Below are 17,519 nucleotides of genomic sequence, written 5' to 3'. Positions count from 1 at the left end.
TAGGGGGGAAAAAGATGGCTTATGGGATTTTGTGGGGGAGGCAGGAAAGGGGACAATATTTGAAATGTAAATATAGAATATATCTAAATTCTAAAAAGGCTTTTCTTTATTCTTCCTTGACCAATTTATCATTGATAGGAACATTGTTCAGCTTCCATACTTATGTGGGATTTCCATATTGTTTGTTGTTATTGAAGTCCAATCTGTGGTGATCTGATAGAATGCATGGGAATATTTCAATCTTCTTTTACCTGTTCAGGACTTTTTTGTGACCAATTATATGGTCAACTTTGAAGATGGTACAATGAGAAGAAAGTATATTCTTTTGTTTTAGGATGGAATGTTCTATAGATATCTGTTAAATACATTTGGCTCATAGCTTTTGCTAGTTTCATTGTGTCTCTGTTTAGTTTCTGTTTCCATGTTTTGTCCATTGATGAGACTAGGGTGTTGAAGTCACCATTATTATTGTGTAAAAGGCAATGTGTGCTTTGAACTTTAGTAAAGTTTCTTTTATGAATGTGGATGCTCTTGCATTTGGAGCATAGATGTCCAGAATTGAGAGTTCATTTTGGTAGATTTTTTTTCTTTGATGAGTATAAAGTGTCCTTCCTTATATTTTTTGATAACTTTGGTTAAATGTTGATTTTATTCGATATTAAAATGGCTACTCCAGGGTTTTTTTGGTACCATTTACTTGGAAAATCTTTTTCCAGCCTTATATTCTGAGGTAGTTTCTGTCTTTGTCACTGAGGTGCATTTGCTGTATGCAGCAAAATGCTGTGTCCTGTTCATGTATCCAGTCTGTTAGTCTATGTCTTTTTATTCCAGAAATGAGTCCATTGATGTTAAGAAATGTTAAGGGAAAGTGATCGTTGCCCCCTGTTATTTTTGTTGTTAGAGGTAAAATTATGTTTGTGTGGCTATCTTTTGGGTTTGTTGAAAGAAGATTACTTTTTTGCTTTTTTTAGGGTATAGTTTTTCTCCTTTTGTTGCAGCTTTCCATCTAATATCCTTTGTAGGGCTGGATTTGTATAAAGATATGTGTATATTTCATTTTTTTATGGAACATCTTGGTTTCATCGTCAATGGTAATTGAGAGTTTTGCTGGGTATAGTAGTCTGGGCGGGCATTGGCTTTTCCTCGGGGTCTGTATGCCATCTGCTCAGTATCTTCAGGCTTTCTAGTCTCTAGTGAGAGGTCTGGAGTAATTCTCATAGGTCTCCCTTTATATTTTACTTGGCATTATTACCTTACTGCTTTTAATATTCTTTCTTTGTTTAGTGCATTTGATGTTTTCCACTATTATGTAATGGGAGGAATTTCTGTCCTGGTCCAGTCTATTAGGAGTTCTGCAGGCTTCTTGTATGTTCATGGGCAGCTCTTACTTTAGGTTAGGAAAGTTTCTTTTTCCCTATAATTTTGTTGAAAATATTTACTGTCTCATTAAGTTGGGAATCTTCACTCTCTTCTATATCTATTGTCTTTTGGTTTGGTCTTCTCACTGTGTCCTGGATTTCCTGGATGTTTTGGGTTAGAACCTTTTTGCATTTTTCATTTTCTTTGAGTATTGGGTCAATGTTTTCTATGATATCTTCTGCACCTGTGATTCTCCTCTCTTGTATTCTGTTGGTGATGCTTGTATTGTCTCCCTTTGTGATTTCTTTATTGTTTCTACTTTCATTTTTAGATCCTGTATGGTTTTGTTCACTTCCTTCACCTGTTTTGTTGTGTTTTCCTGTAATTCTTTAAGAGATTATGTTGTGTTTCCTCTTTAAGTCCTTCTACCTGTTTACCTGTGTTCCCTTGTATTTCTTTAAAGGAGTTGCTTATGTCCTTCTTATTGTCGTCTACCATCATCATGAGAAGTCGTTTTAGATCCACATCTTGCTTTCCCAGTGTGATGGTGTATCCAGAACTTGCTGTGGCAGGAGACTTGGGTTCTGATAATGCCAAGTAACTTTGCTTTCTGTTGCTTATATTCTTTCCCTTGCTTCTCACCATCTGGTTATCTGTAGTGCTACTTTCCCTCACTGTCTCTGACTGGATCCTGTCCCTCCTGTGATCCTGGTGGTGTCAGAACCAAAGTCCAGCTGTGTCTGTGATCCTGTGATTTTTGGGATTCTGTGATCTTGAGATCTTGGGTGTGCCGGACTCCTTGAATTCAATCTGCTTGAAACGCTGGTGTGACCAAGCTCCTGAGATCCTGTTGTTTCAGAACTCCTTGGGGTCAAGCTTTTTCTGGGTGTTGCAGGAGTGTGTGGGGAACAAGAGCTCAGTTTCAGCTCAGGGCACAGGTGCAAGGGGGAAGCAACCTGTGTGTTTGCCTGGGCTGATTTTGTGTTTCCCTGGTTCCTGTGGGGGTCCCAGTTATTCTAGGTATTGGGGCAGATCATGTAGCCTCCCCTATGATCCTGGACATATCAGAACACCTGGGATTCGAGCTTCCTCTGGGTATTCTAGGAGTGGGTACAGAACCAGCACCCCAGGTCTGCTCCAGGCTTAGGTTCAAACTGGAATTAACCTGTGCCTCTGACTGGAAGGGCCTCAGGTCTGCTCCAGGTGCAGGTTAAAACAGGAAGGAACCCGTGCCTCTGGCTGGGTAGGGATTGCTACCTCCTTGATTCCTGGAGGTCCCAATTACTCTGTGTGTTATAGCAGATGTTGTAGCCATACCTATCATCCTTGGTGTGTTAGAACACCTGGGAGTCTGGCTTCCTCTGGTTATTGTAGTAATGGGTGCAGCACCAGCGTTCCAGGTCTGCTCTGAGTACAGGTTTTAACTGCAAGGAATCTGTGCTACTGACGGGGGTGGAAATTCCTCCATTCCTGGATCCTGGGTGTCCCAGTTGCTTTGTGTATTGAGGCATATGTTGTGACCTCACCTGTGGTCCTGGGTGTGTCATAGCAGCTGGGAGTTGGACTTCCTATCTCAATAACTTTTCTAAGCAAACAAAAGACATCTGAATTTATAGAAATGATGAATTATAATATCATTAACTTTAATTAAAGTAACATCTGTACATTTTAAAGTACAACCTTTTTGAGTGCTTATAATTGGTCTCCTATAACAGTAGGAAATGTAATCCACTCTGAGAAATTTCTGAGAGGTCTGTTCTTTATTAACTTGCTAATCTATTAGTAAGTAGATATCCCATGAAGGTATCATATATTCTAGTTTTAACATGACTTATTAAGATCTGTTTCTTTGTGAGAGGGCAGAAATGAAGTTCATAGAAGGAACAGAAATTATGAAGCACATATTAGCTTATAGAACAGGGAGTTTCAGAGAACTACCCTCAGAGAATCCTGTATTCCAGGGTCACTCAGATTATATTTCCCTCATGTTATGTGTATTTTGTGATTGCTTCTTACCTTGCAAGGTCATGCCAGATGCAGCTTTATGGTCTCCATACCCAACTAACACTGAGTAAATCCTGGTAGTTCCTGAAAACTTATGGTATGACTCATTGGTTGGGCTTTAGTCAAAGCTTGCTCATAACACTTCAAAACTATTGTTCATCAATGATAAAAATCTTTCTTGAAACATTAGAACACCAAAGGATGAAGATGGCAAGGTATAAATGTCCCAGAAAAGTGTGATTCTGGCACAAAATTCTTTTTAATGTATACATGAAGCATAAGGTCCAAAGTGAATGGGCCTGTCTTCCTTATAACTTGAATATGCTCTGTCTATTTACACTTTGCACTCTGTTCGTCCCCGTTCATCTCTGCTTCTGTACATCTCTAATCAGCATCAGGACTGTCATTTGTAGGTGCCTATTATTTGAAGTTTATGCACAAGGTATATGTTAGGAGTTTTCATCTTTAATTGATGTTCTGTACTTTGAAGAAACAATGAAGCTTATGACAATGTTTTATGTGCTTCTGTAATTGTTTTCAAATAGCACTAGGAAATATAATTCCCTTTGGGAAATTTCTGGGTGGTCTGGATGAATTCTTGCTCAAAATTACTTTTATAAAAATGTTTGCCTAGATTAGCATGGATTTGAGAAAGCAGAAATTTATCTTTCTGTCTGCCTCTGTCCCTGTCTGAAATGTATGTGTCTTTCTACAATACATTAGTACTGTTTTCCATGATATCTTGGTGCTATACCTCTTATCCTCAGAGCAATAAATGGGTGTGTTAGGATAAATATCACTCTTAATAAAATGATGCATTGCTCCACGTCTTTAATGGTTTTCTGTGAATAAGCTCACATTTTATGTGCACAGCTACTATATTCTAGCAGTCATAGGACATTATGAACCTCTGCATATTTGAATATTTCTACTTCTGAATTTATGTAAGTGGGATTACTGTACATATAGGATTCCAAATATGTATTCTTCAAAGATCAAAGTTTTCAAGTTGCATGTCTGTTATAAATTAGAATTTCATATGTTTTGAAATATAATAGATGTTTGCTTTATCTACAAAAAACAAAAAAATCAAATAAAGCTCCTCCGATAACAATTGGCTTTCCTTTTCCTTTTCACATTCTTTTTCACATTCCACATTCCAGGTCATGTTTTTTTTTTTTTTTTTTTTTTTTTTTTTTTTTTTTTTTTTTTTTACTTTTTGTTTGTTTTTGGTTTCTTTTTGCACTTTTGCAAGCATTGAGTCTTACACAAGTAGTTAATTTACCAACTATCTCTTGTACCAATTTTCAAATTGAAAAGATACTTTTGTTTGGGATATTTTCAGTGGATAAAAGTATCATTTTACAAAGTGCAGACATCTCAGATAATACTACATAAAAGTACTTCATTGAAACATGATATTTTTGATAAGAGTGGAGCTATGGCCAGGATCTATTTTTCTATTCTATTTATATTCTCAGTCTCATAGGTATTTTAAAATTGTTGCTGCTATAGGTGCTATATAACATACATATTTGTGAAAATGTTAGCCATTAACATGGTTAGGTTCAAATTATATATTAATAGCATTTACATATGTCACATCACTTTCTTTTCATTTTAAAGCATTATTTTCATTATTTAATGCTTGCCCATGCTCATCTGAGAAATCTTGTTTTATGATGTTTATTTTAACATTAAGTCATTCTTTACTTAAAATCCTTGGCAAACTTCTATATTAAAAGACCATTTACTTATCTTCTATTTCAGAAAGGGCACAGTGATACAGAACTTGCCACTGTGAACACACATTTCATTAATATTAATCTTAGATTTGTTTGATGAATATTAGTTTAGAAAATATTGCTAGAATTTATTTAGAGAACATTTAAATTGAAAATAAAATATGAATCAAATTTGGGTTTATTTCACAGAATAGTGACTGAAATATTAATAATAATTATTTGCCCATTACATGGAATAATTCTGATTGCATTCTTAAACAGCTACTCACAAGAAGTAGTTCAGTCTTTCATATACTCATATATTTAAAACACAATTCTAAATAAAAGAAATAAGATGCTTACAAATTGAGTAAGTTCTCTTCAGGCAAGAAGGAACCATTACAGAATGCTACTTAGCAACCTCCCTGGCACCTCACTCAACATCCTAAGTGACTTTTTGTCTTTCTGAAGATCAGGAATATTTGGTTGGTCCTCCTGAGGGAATTCTAACATACAAGGCTTTATGCTTTTGTCAGTAAACATTTCTTTTCTTTTTTTTTTTCTTTTATTTCCTTTTCTTTTTTTGGAAAGCATGTTCTTTTATTGAAAAAAAGAAGTTAAAACATTTTATGATAAAGTTGAAGATTTACATAGAAAATATTTCTGATAGAAGAGATAATATAGAAAAACATTTAAATTGATACTTTTCATGGAAAATTAAAGAGTAAAAGTGGTAGACATAAAAATATTTCTAAATTAATTGAAAAGGGAAGTAGAAACATTTTATAATAGAATTGAAGATTTACATGGAAAATATTTCTGATAAAATTGTAGAAAAATGTAGAGAAAAATGTTAAAATTGAAGATTATCATGGAAAATTTTATATAGATATGATAAAGTTAGGCATAAATGTATTCCTAAGTTGATTGAAAGTGGGATTATAAGCCTTTTCTAATAAATTTGAAGACTTATGTGAAAAATATTTCTGATAAAATTGAACTCTGTATAAACATGTTAAAATTGAAGATTATCATGGAAAATTATACAGATAAAATGATAGGCATAAAACTAATTCTAAATTGATTGAAAGTGGAATTATCAACATTTTCAGGTAAAATTGTAGATTTAAATGGAAATTATTTCTGATAAAATTCAAGAAATATATAGACAAACATGTTAAAATTGACAATTTCAGGGAACATTATACAGTTAAAATGGTAGACATAAAAATCCTTTCTAAATTAATTAAAGGTGGAACTAAAATAATTTTGTGATATAGTCAGAGATTTACATGGGAAACATTTCTGATGAAATAAAAGAAATATATAGAAAAACATGTCAAAATTGAAGATTATCATGAAAAAAATGCATATAGAATGGTAGACATAAAAAACAGTAAATTAATTGAAAGAGGAATTACAAATGTTTTCTGATAAAATTGAATATTTACAAGAAAAATATTTCTGTTAGTCTATGTCTTTTTATTGGGGAATTGAGTACATTGATGTTAAGAGATATTAAAGAACAGTGATTGTTATTTCCTGTTGTTTTTGATGTTATTTATATGTTTGTGTGGATATGCTCTTTTGGATATGTTGGAAGAAGAATGCTTTCTTGCTTTTTCTAGGGTGTACTTTCCCTCCTTGTGTTGGTGTTTTCCATCTATTATCCTTGGTAGGGCTGAATTTGTGGGAAGATATTGTATAAATTTGGTTTTATCATGGAATATCTTGGTTTCTCCATCTATGGTGATTAAGAGTTTTGCTGGGTATAGTAGTCTGGGCTTGTGTTTGTGTTCTCTTAGGGTCTGTATGAGGTCTGCCTAGGATTCTTCTATCTTTCATCACCTCTGGTGAGAAGTCTGGTGTAATTCTGGTAGGTCTGCCTTTATAAGTTACTTGCCTTTTTCCCCCTTACTGCTTTTAATATTCTTTCTTTGTTTAGTGCATTTGGTGTTTTGATTATTATGTGCTGGGAGGACGTTCTGGTCTGGTCCAGTCTGTTTGGCATTCTCTAGGCTTCTTGTATGTTCATGGGCATATCTTTGGGTTAGGGAAGTTTTCTTCTATAATTTTGTTGAAAATATTTACCAACCCTTTAAGTTGGAAATCTTCTCTCTTGTCTATACCTATAATCTTTAGGTTTAGCCTTCTCATTGTGTCCTGGATTTCCTAGACACATTCCTAGATGTTTTGGGTTACAAGTTTTATGCATTTTGCATTTTCTTTGTTTAATCAATGTTTTCTATGGTATCTTCAGCACCTGAGAGTCTTTCTTCTACCTCTTGTATTTTGTTGTTGATGCTTGCATCTGACTCATGAATTCCTTCCAAGGTTTTCTATCTCCATAGATGTCTCACCTTGTGATTTCTTTATTTTTTCTACTTCCATTTCTAGATCCTGGATGGTTTTGTTCAGTTCCTTTACTTGATTTTTTGTGTTTTCTTGTAATTCTTTAAGGGATTTTTGTGTTTCCTCTTTAATAGCTTCTGCCTATTGACCCATGTTCTCCTGTATTTCTTTAAGGGGGTTATTTAAGTCCTTCTTGAAGTCCTCTATTAGCATCATGAGATACACTTTCAAATCCAACTCTTGCTTTTACAGTGTATTGGGATATCCGTAGCATGCAGTGGTGGGAGAACTGGATTCTGATGTTGCCAAGTAGCCTTGGTTTCTGTTGGTAGGGTTATTGTGCTTGTCTTTTGCCATCTGGTTATCTCTGGCATTAGTTGGTCTTCCTGTGTCTGGCTGGAACTTGTCCCTCCTGTGGGCCTGTAAGCCTGTGTCTGTACTCCTGGGAGACTCTCTTCTGGCAGGGTTTGTGCACAGAAGGCTGTGGCTCTCTGGTGCAAATGGGGGCAGGAAGACTTCCATCCTAGCTGCTCCACTGATAGTATGCCCTGCTTCTCCTAGCTGTTCTCCTCCAGAGAGAAGGTAGAGATCTCACCTCCATGCTCAGAAGTAAAAGAGCTGCTAGGAGATCATACTTTCCTGGCAGGCTGTGCACAAAGACCATGGAGTCATCCAGTACCCTGGTGCAAATGGCAGTGGGCATCAGTAAACTTTTCAAGTGACCTACTAAAATTACAAGTTTTCAATAAATAGAGAAAAGCAAAATTTGATAGCAATACCAATTTGATATTTCTAATATTTTACCACATTTTCTTAGTACATTAAATTTCAGGTTTTATTTTTTTCTTTTTAAATAATAAGTTTTAGTTGGAATACAAATTAATGTTTATTTGAAATGTAGATAAATAAAATATCCAATAAAAATTTGAAAAAGCATAAAATACATAAATAAATAAATATCTTTCAAATTTCAAAAAAGAAAATAGCAAAATGAAACCCATTATTTTGTATATTAATGAATATGAATTAAGTACACAAATATCAAGCTGAGAAATTATTTCCTACATTAGAAATGAGTTAAATTTATATAAATATTCATATAAATGTCACTTTAACAAGTAAATAGTAAAAATTTGAAGTCACAAGGTAAAAGATTGAAATCAAAGATATGAGAAAATAAATGCAAAGAGAAAGGGACAAAGTGGTAGAATTAGAATAGGAGTCAGAAAAGGCAACTTACAAAGAGAAAACAAAGTAATGCAAATATTAAAACATTAATTATTGTACAGCATATACCAAAGTAAGAAAATGATAATTGTTTGTTCTTTGGGCAGGTATGTACAGTGTGTAATATGTTTCAAAGTTAGTTTGACAAAAAATAATAGGGTAAATCTAGGTACAGCATAATTCTGTCTAAAACATGGTACTAATATATGTAGACTTCCTACAAAATTTTAGAAACAATTTAAATAAGAAAAATGACGTGGATGAATTTGGTCTGGAACAGTATAGAGTGAGAGACACCAATCAACAAAAAGATCCATGCACGTGTAGAAAAAAATGTTCAAAGGGAAAATATGGCAGAATGGGAAAAGAGACAAATTAGTTGTATAGAGTTAGTATGTTAAATGTAATTGTTTTCCTATACAAGCTGAACTGAGATTAGATTTAAATATAATTAGATTTCATATAGTATACTGTATTTTCAAGCACAAATGAAGGAATCATATCACCTGAGAATGAAGTATGTCTATGAGGCCTTGAGTGTTCTATAACACAGCCCTATGAGGTTGATATCAGGGTTCTGATGAATTTCAGGAGAAACCATCATTGAGCAGATAGCTAATGTGAGCAATTTTAATCACAACGTAGCATCATTCTACTTTGAAGCAGTACCATCCCCTACATGTCATGGAAGTCTAATGTCTAAACTCATGATAATTCTGTGAGTTCAAAGACTCCTAGTGTGAGGAGGGTGAGGATATCTAAGGACATCTGAGGAGGAACTCCTTAAAGAATTGAAAGAAGTGCTAACCTAATCATGAGATTGGAAAAGCAAAATCTTTATGTTTCCAATAGCATGTGTCTAACACAGTGTATGAATAACCCAAGAAAGGAGGGAATAGTAGATCAGTAACCACTCTAGGCCAACAAAATATGAAGGATGTTGAAAGAAAAAGTCTTTCCTCAGTTCACATCAGAATGATGCTAGTTAGCTTCAGGAAAGTAGTTTTATTATTGCAGTGGTGGATGAGGAAGCAAGAAAGTGCCAATAAACAAATACTTAGCCTGTTACTAGATATACCATCCATGGACCAAAAATATGACCTAATAAAAGTTGATGAGTCTGATTTTCCCAGGGATATTTTGTATAACGTCCTAATCATTTGTCAGTATCAGTAATAAAACTATCAGTTAATAGACACAATTTTCTTCTCCACTCACAATGCTTCACAATTCTTATTTCATATAAGAAGCTCAGAAGTGTACTTAAAAAATCCTGTAAAGTCCATTTGAGGGATCATAAATGAAGGCACAAAAAATAAATTGACCTTATTGGAAAATTCCTACTACACAAAAATAAATGAACTGCAAAAGCAAAACCATGAGAATAATTAGTGGTCATAGGAGCACACTTTCATTCAGCAGGTTAATTATATATGAATAACAAATAGAGTGTTAAATGTTACCTCTATTAATTTATTTCACAGTTACATAACATTGCTAGATTTCATGAGTAATGTAATTAGCAGTGAAAGTGTTAAGAGCTGGGTTAAACAATGTGAAGTGGTTTCACGCAGCTCCTATTTCTTGCTATGCTCAGAAGGATGAGAAAACTGATGCTTTGAACTGCAGCATTTAGTTGAAATTCTCTTAGAAAGGTTCTTAGGACAATGACATGTTCCAAAATAGAGCAAGGATTTCCCATCACATGACAACAATGAAATACTATTTACTGCTTGAACAGCACCACATACAGATTAATATTCTTTTAAGTTGGAAGACACAACTCAGAACTGATTTGAACCAAATGCCCTGGAATCAGTCTCAGGCTTGAAATTTGACATTCTGTTCTTTAATTGTGTTACAGATCCTTTAAAGCAGGGTGTGCCATGCCCCCCTAAGTGTGACATGTTTTAGTTGTGTCTTTATTTCTATACTTTTAATTAAGTGAGGCTGTGAGTTCTGTTGTACAAACATTTAGACTATGGGGCACATACAAAAATGGGACCTAGCATGACCACACTCCAGAATAACAAGCAGCTGAGTCAGATGCAGATATTTGCACTTAACCAATAGACAGAAACTGCTGACCCTTATGGTTGAACTAGGGTAAAGCTGAAAGAAGCTGAGGAGGAGGGTAACCCTGTAGGAAGACCAGCGGTCTCAATTAACCTGAACCCTGAGATCTCTCAATCACTGGACCACTAACCAGGCAGTATAACCAGCTGCTAAGAGGCCCCCAACACATATAAAGCAGAGGACGGCTGGGTCTAGGTTCAATCAGGGATAATGCACATAACCCTCAAGAGACTGGAGACACCAGGGAGTTTAGAAGTCAGGTGGGGTGGGAGGTGGAGACATCCAAGTTTAGATGGGGGCTGGGGAGGAGGTATGAGATGTGGAACAGTCAGAGGGTGGACGGCAGGGGCAGGTGAATAAAATCTGGTGTAAATAAATAATGAATAATAGACTGAATATATTGTAACTTATCTAAAATATATGATGTAAAATGGTCTTGGGAAAATTTTAGAGCTTCGGCAAAGACAACCCTGAGTTATTTATTATCCTAGGAGGAAGCCTTAAGCATGGTTGAGATTATATATTAGCTATGAACTCTGTATCTACAGTGTTTATTGTATTGAACTGATTTCTTTCTATTACTGGATTATTAAGGTTTTGCATTTTATTTATTTTAGTTTTATGATCATGAAAAATTGTTCAAAACTATTGAGCTGTGATCACATGACAGGGACAATTCTCAGTAGGACATGGGTCATGATCCTCTACATGGTTGGTTTAATTTGATGAGCCAGTTTCTTATAAAGTTTGTTTAAACTGGTAATATCAGTGATAGAAGGCTGTACTTTTCTTGTAGTGTTTCCTGGATGATCCATCAGAACACTGCCTCGTTCATAAAATAAATTGAGAACTATTGTCCATTCAATGTCTGTCATACTTAAAAAGTGATTATATCATCTCTCTATTTTTATTGACTCCCAGAGATAAGTTGACCATGGGGGGCTTTTGTTTACTGAATCCAAATCCTTATTACATCTACCTTTTCAGGCCTCCTATTTGTCCATGATTCAGTATTTTTATATTAATTACTGTTAGTAATTTATCCATTTATTGTAGGATATGCAATTGATGGCATTTTATACACAGTATTTATACAATCATTTTATCATATCAATAGGTATTTCAACTTTTATCAATTTTTATTCATATATCTTAAAACATTGCTAAAAACCTAATTTTATATTCATTTCTTTTTTATTTTCAAGTACTTATACTCAGATATTTATGATTTCCTGTTGTTTATTCTTCTCCTTTTTATACCTTCCTGATCCCCAGACCTGTGGACCTTCACTGCAGGCCCTGATTTTCCTGAAAGTGGGTCTTCATTGCTATTGATTTCCCACTTAGTAATGCTTTTGCTCTTTCTGTCACGATTTCATTTTACTTCATTTCAGTGTTTTAGGGCTTTATTTTTATGTAATTTTTGTGAAATATTTTTCCAATAATTTTATTTTTTAGGAGGCTTGCTTGCTTTCTTATTAATTTTAAGAGTTGAGTTTTTAGATATTGCATGTTCTTCGGTAGAAATATAGTTTATCAATATTTTTATCTTACAGGCTTTATGTTTTCTCATTGTGTATATTGTTTGAAGTAGATTTCTCTTTTAATTTTGTGAGGTCTGAATTATGAATTCTGTATTCACAGCTTTATCTAGAATGTGATGTTAGTGCTAAAACCAAGGTTTTATGGTTCTCTGTTCTTCTAGTTATCTTCCCCTCATGGTATTGCTGGGTTTCATTATATATTATAGGTCTGTGATTCATCCTGAGATTTTTTTTTGAAGAGTAATAGCTTAGTGTTTGAACTCAGTTTGTAATCTGCTGAGTATTTTGAGTGTTTTGACTTTGTTTTTTTTGTCCAAAATAATTTGACTCTATATAGATTGATTTGTCTGGTATCTGTTTCTTTTCAGTGTTCTACCTGTCTATTTTTATAACTTTAACGCATTTGAAGTTAGAAGGCTGTATAAGAAGTCTCCATTTTAGTAGTGCCTTTTTCCTAATTTCCTCTTTTCCTTCCATGTTTTGCTGGTGTCCCTATGTCTCTCGCATCTTTCCAAGAAATATCAAATCAAATTGTTGTTATTTATGAATTAACAGTGGAGTTTGAATGAGATCTCTACCAACTTCCTACTCTCTTTCTTCACTTTAAATTTTTATTATTCATCTAAATGGGGCACTCCTGGGTGTGTAGATAATTTATGAAGAAACTTCCACAGAAACAATACTGGATCTTTCTATTTATTGATTTAAAATATCTCTCCACTTATTTAGAACTTTTTTGATGTCATTCATCACTTGTACATAATTTGCAAATTTGTACATGTTTTGTAGCTCTTCTCACTTGTATACATTGATTAGTTTTATAATGGAGTATTTCACTCATGTGACATGCAGATATAAATGTTTTTGTGTTATGCTAATGATTTGCATTTATTATTTGATAATTATTTGAACATTTTACATATACATAAAGTAGATCTTTATTATATTCATCTTTGTTTCCCCTGGAACTTTCAAGCAGTTCCTTCCAAACTTCGTGCACTCTTTCATTATCTTTTTTCTTCTATTATTATGTTTTAACTCACTGAGTTCAATAGTTGCTGCCCAAATGCTCAAACATAAGAATCAATTGCTGGGGATTAAGATGCCTCTCAGTGACCAGCCTCTCTCTATACAGAGAAAAATGACTTTCACTCCCACAGAAGTCATCAACTGCAAACAACCTAGGTACCTTTTAGTTTTTGCTCCCAAACCTATAGTGCAACTTTCAGGGGGTTGATCTCTGCAGGTAACCGCAGCTGCTTTTAGCTCACGAATGCGATAGTCATATCATGTCCAGAAGGCTGAGCTTCACATTACTTCTTTTCTCCTCCTGTCTTTAGATTCTTTATACCCAAATTTCCAAGATACTCCTGGGTTTCACTAGGGGATTCCTCAAAACACAACTTAAAAAGGAAAGATTATATACGCTATAGTCAATCACCCCTTAGAAGTTATGACAGTGGGAATTTTGAATTTGAGAGATCTGGTCACATTCCATCAGGTCTCTGAAAGAAGACAGCAATGACTGTGGGTGCTTTTATCCTTTTATTCTGTCTAGAAGCCCAGTGCATGGAAGGATGCTGGTCACATTTATGATGTGGCCTCCTACCTCAATTAACCCAATCAAGAAATCCTCTTATAGACATGTCCAGAACTGCAATTCCATGCTGATTATAGATTCTGTAATGTAAATAGTAAAGATTAAATGTTACAGTTCCTAAAAGGAATGTACCCTTCTCTTAAATAAAATTAAGAAAAACTCAAATAAATTAATCATATTTTATAACACAATAGGTCTGTTTAGAGCTATGTGGATAAGTAGTATAATGTGAAAATAATGTGAAAGCAAGAAATATGAAAAAATTACATAACTAGGTATTTGCAAATAGAAATTCAAAATAAAAAATGGGTTTTTAGAGAAAATATAAGGACAAACATCAAGTCAGTAAATCATAAAATTGTCACTATATGAAAAGATCTGAGCTAACAAAATGAAAAGATGTTTTACAATTGGATATTATGGAAATAATGAAAGCACATAAAATAATTTAAAATATAAATTAAAATGCAGTTGAAGAGATAAAATCTAGCCTAGTAGATTAGAGGCCTAGCTAAAAGTAAAGGATCCAATGTTAAAAGAAAAATAAAACATGAATTAAAAATTTGAAAAACTGAACAATATTTAAGATAATATTTAAAATTAACAAAATTAGAAATGAATAATAAAGATTGACTGGTCTGATCAGCTAATACTCTCAATGTTATAAGAATATTTTTATAACAGTACTAATCTAAATATAAGTTAGTACATTAAATATAGCATTTTATATTCTTTATGGCTTATAGTATAAAAGGTACATGTTTATAGTTTTCATACTGATTCTTGCTTATGGTCCTCCTTATCTTTTGATGATTTTTAAAATTAGGATTCTAGATACAGGTATAATATCTAGATAGCCTGAGTTTCAAAAATCACACTACTTTTCATATATAGTATTTACTTTGTGGCTGATAAAGCTAAGCACTTTTCATATATTTACTAAAGAAAACATGAATCACAGGGGAAATTAAATTTTGTCTTGCAAAGCAAGGCTCAAAGTTAAAATGAAAAAGGGAAAATCAAACATGAAACTCTATGAAGATCAAATTCTCAAATGCCAAAGTAACTAGACCAGCAATATTAGACAGAGTATGGTGTATTAGAGTTCGGGATAAGTTCCCTAAAAATATCATAAATACACAAAATAAAAAGATTGGGAACCCTGAAGAGAGAAACCTTTAAAGGAAACTTTGAGGAAATTTCTGGGTTGGAGAAACACACTCTCTCTACATCTCCACAATGCTCACTTGTCTTCAAGGAACAAGATGGCCAAAAGACAAAGATTAGAGAAGTTATACCTTGTATAAGAACATACAGGAAGTGAATGTCAAGATTTTACAGTAGGGCTCATGCCCCAAAACCTTTACTTATAACCACTACTATATTAAGGAATTTCTGTTTTCCAGATGAAGGTATGGAGTCTGGAGAGCTAATAGTTAACTTTTTGTGAAAGTCATTATTCAAATATATAAAAATTTGAAATCAGACACCTTAGACATATCTTTTAAATATCATTTAAAACCTGGTGTGTATGCATATGTATGTGTCTTTTCACTTTAGTGAAGGTGGCCAGATATATTTGATTTCCCTGGAGCTGAGGTTATAGCCGTTTGAGAGCAACCTGACATTGACGGTGTGAACCAAACCTGTGAGAGAAACAGTGAACTCTCTGAATTGTTGAGCCATCTCTTTAGCACCTAGAATATTTTAATATATAATTCAGCAAATGATACAGGTTTATATACATACATATATATAAACTTTTATAATTTCTCTTTATATATGTAGGGGCTATAGTTGACATTTATTCAGAAAATGATCTAATTTTGTCAGAATATACTAAATAATGTTTAAGCCCCTATTGTAACGCTCTCTCTTTTCATTTTCAGTGTTAGTAGAAAGTGGAACTGTCATTTCGTTTGTGGGCTATATCAATTCTGGATATTGTAACATTTATAGAAATATTGTTGGACTTGTGGACCTATCCTTAAACAAAGTGGTAAGTTTCAGCTCATTTGCTTTTTGAGACATAACTACTCTCAGGACTTAGTGATGCCAGATAACATTTTCTCATACATATTGAACATTGTACATTGAGCTATCTATAGATAATGAATTGCCATGCAGTGCAAAAGCATATGCAATAGGTTGTATGAATCTCAACATAGTTGATAGGAAAACACCAAACCCAGAAAGCACAATTTGTTCATTTGACTTTTATTAGCCAGGCAAAAATGAGTCATAGTAACAGGGAAAGAATGAATGATAATTCTCTGATACTAATCAATAGATTTCAATTAAACATGTAAACTGGCTTAGGCTCTCACATTTCTGTGGTACTCAGAGCAAAGCTTTACCATTTGCAGAAAGGACAAATATTAAAGCTGTTACGACTTGACTTCAACACACTAAAGACTTCCTCCTTGTTCAAGTGCCTGTCAAGTGCTTGTCTTCTGGGGATACTTGTTTTTCCATGCTTATGTTTACCTGATCGTCATAGTTTTAATACTGATTAGATCTCCAAGGAAAGATGCCATTATCCTCTCATCCTTTCCCGAACCACCTGTACTGAAACTGCTGCAAAGACTACCACACAAGGACCTTGATTTGAAATCAATTACTAGATTATTCAATTGAAATCACCATTTTTACTACGAACACATGATAATTGGAGATAGAGCTCATGAAATATCCAGTTGTGACATGTAAACAGATATGAGATTAATTCACAGTAACATACTTATGAGCAAACACACCCACACAATGAAAGAAAGACAGACAAGAGTGAATAGCTAGCTTGGTTTACTCCATCATTTATAGCTGTTATAGTTTCTCATCTCCATCCTTCAGTTACACCAATAACTGTGTCCTCTACCTGAGGCGGAAGTTTATTACAGTTGGTCGTTCACAAAATGTGGTTAAGTTACACTCTGGTAGTGTCATGGCCAGTTTTCTGAGGAACTACCAGACTGATTTCCAGAGTGGTTGTACCAGCTTGCAATCCCACCTGCAGTGGAAGAGTGTTGCTCTTTCTCTACATCCTTGCCAGCACCTGCTGTCTCCTAAGTTCCTGATCTTAGCGATTCTGACTGGCGTGAGGTGAAATCTCTGGGTTTTATGAATACTCTGTTCCTTCTTAGAAGGGGGAATAAAATACCCACAGAAGGATACAGAGACAAAATGTGGAGCAGAGTCTGAGGGAAAGACCATCCAGAGATTACCACACCTAGGGCTCCACCCCATATACAGTTAAAAAACCTAGATACTATTATTGATGCCCACAAGCACTTGCTGACTGAAGCAGGATATAGCTGTCACCTGGGGGGCTCTGCTAGTACATGACAAATACAGAGGGAACCACTCTCAGCCATCCATTGAAGTGAGCACAAGGTCCCCAATGGGGTAACTAGAGAAAGGACCAAAGGAGCTAAAGGGGTTTGCAGCGGCATAGGAGAAACAATAATATGAGCCACCCAGTACTCCCAGAGCTCCCAGGGACAAAAACATTAACCAAAGAGTACACATGGTGTTACACATGGCTCCAGATGCATAGGCAGCCGAGGTTGGCCTTGTTGGACATCAAAGGGAGGTACAGGAAAGGCTCAATGCAGCAGTGTAGGGGAATATCAGGAC

The 17,519-nt window shown here is 34.5% G+C and overlaps 1 protein-coding gene across 1 annotated transcript in view; it reads left to right on the top strand.

The window, feature by feature from the left end:
* The window catches only part of Cnbd1 (cyclic nucleotide binding domain containing 1), a 347,578-nt gene that overhangs the window by 244,136 nt on the left and 85,923 nt on the right, over nucleotides 1–17,519 (top strand). The window contains exon 9 of the mRNA XM_052175437.1: nucleotides 15,776–15,885. Within this exon, the coding sequence (XP_052031397.1) occupies nucleotides 15,776–15,885 (110 nt within the window). The remainder of the gene's footprint in view (nucleotides 1–15,775; nucleotides 15,886–17,519) is intronic.

This window comes from Apodemus sylvaticus, chromosome 3, assembly GCF_947179515.1.
Source record: "Apodemus sylvaticus chromosome 3, mApoSyl1.1, whole genome shotgun sequence".
Lineage (NCBI taxonomy): Eukaryota > Metazoa > Chordata > Mammalia > Rodentia > Muridae > Apodemus > Apodemus sylvaticus.
Note: the sequence above shows the minus strand (reverse complement) of the source record. Positions and strands in the feature narration are given on the sequence as shown.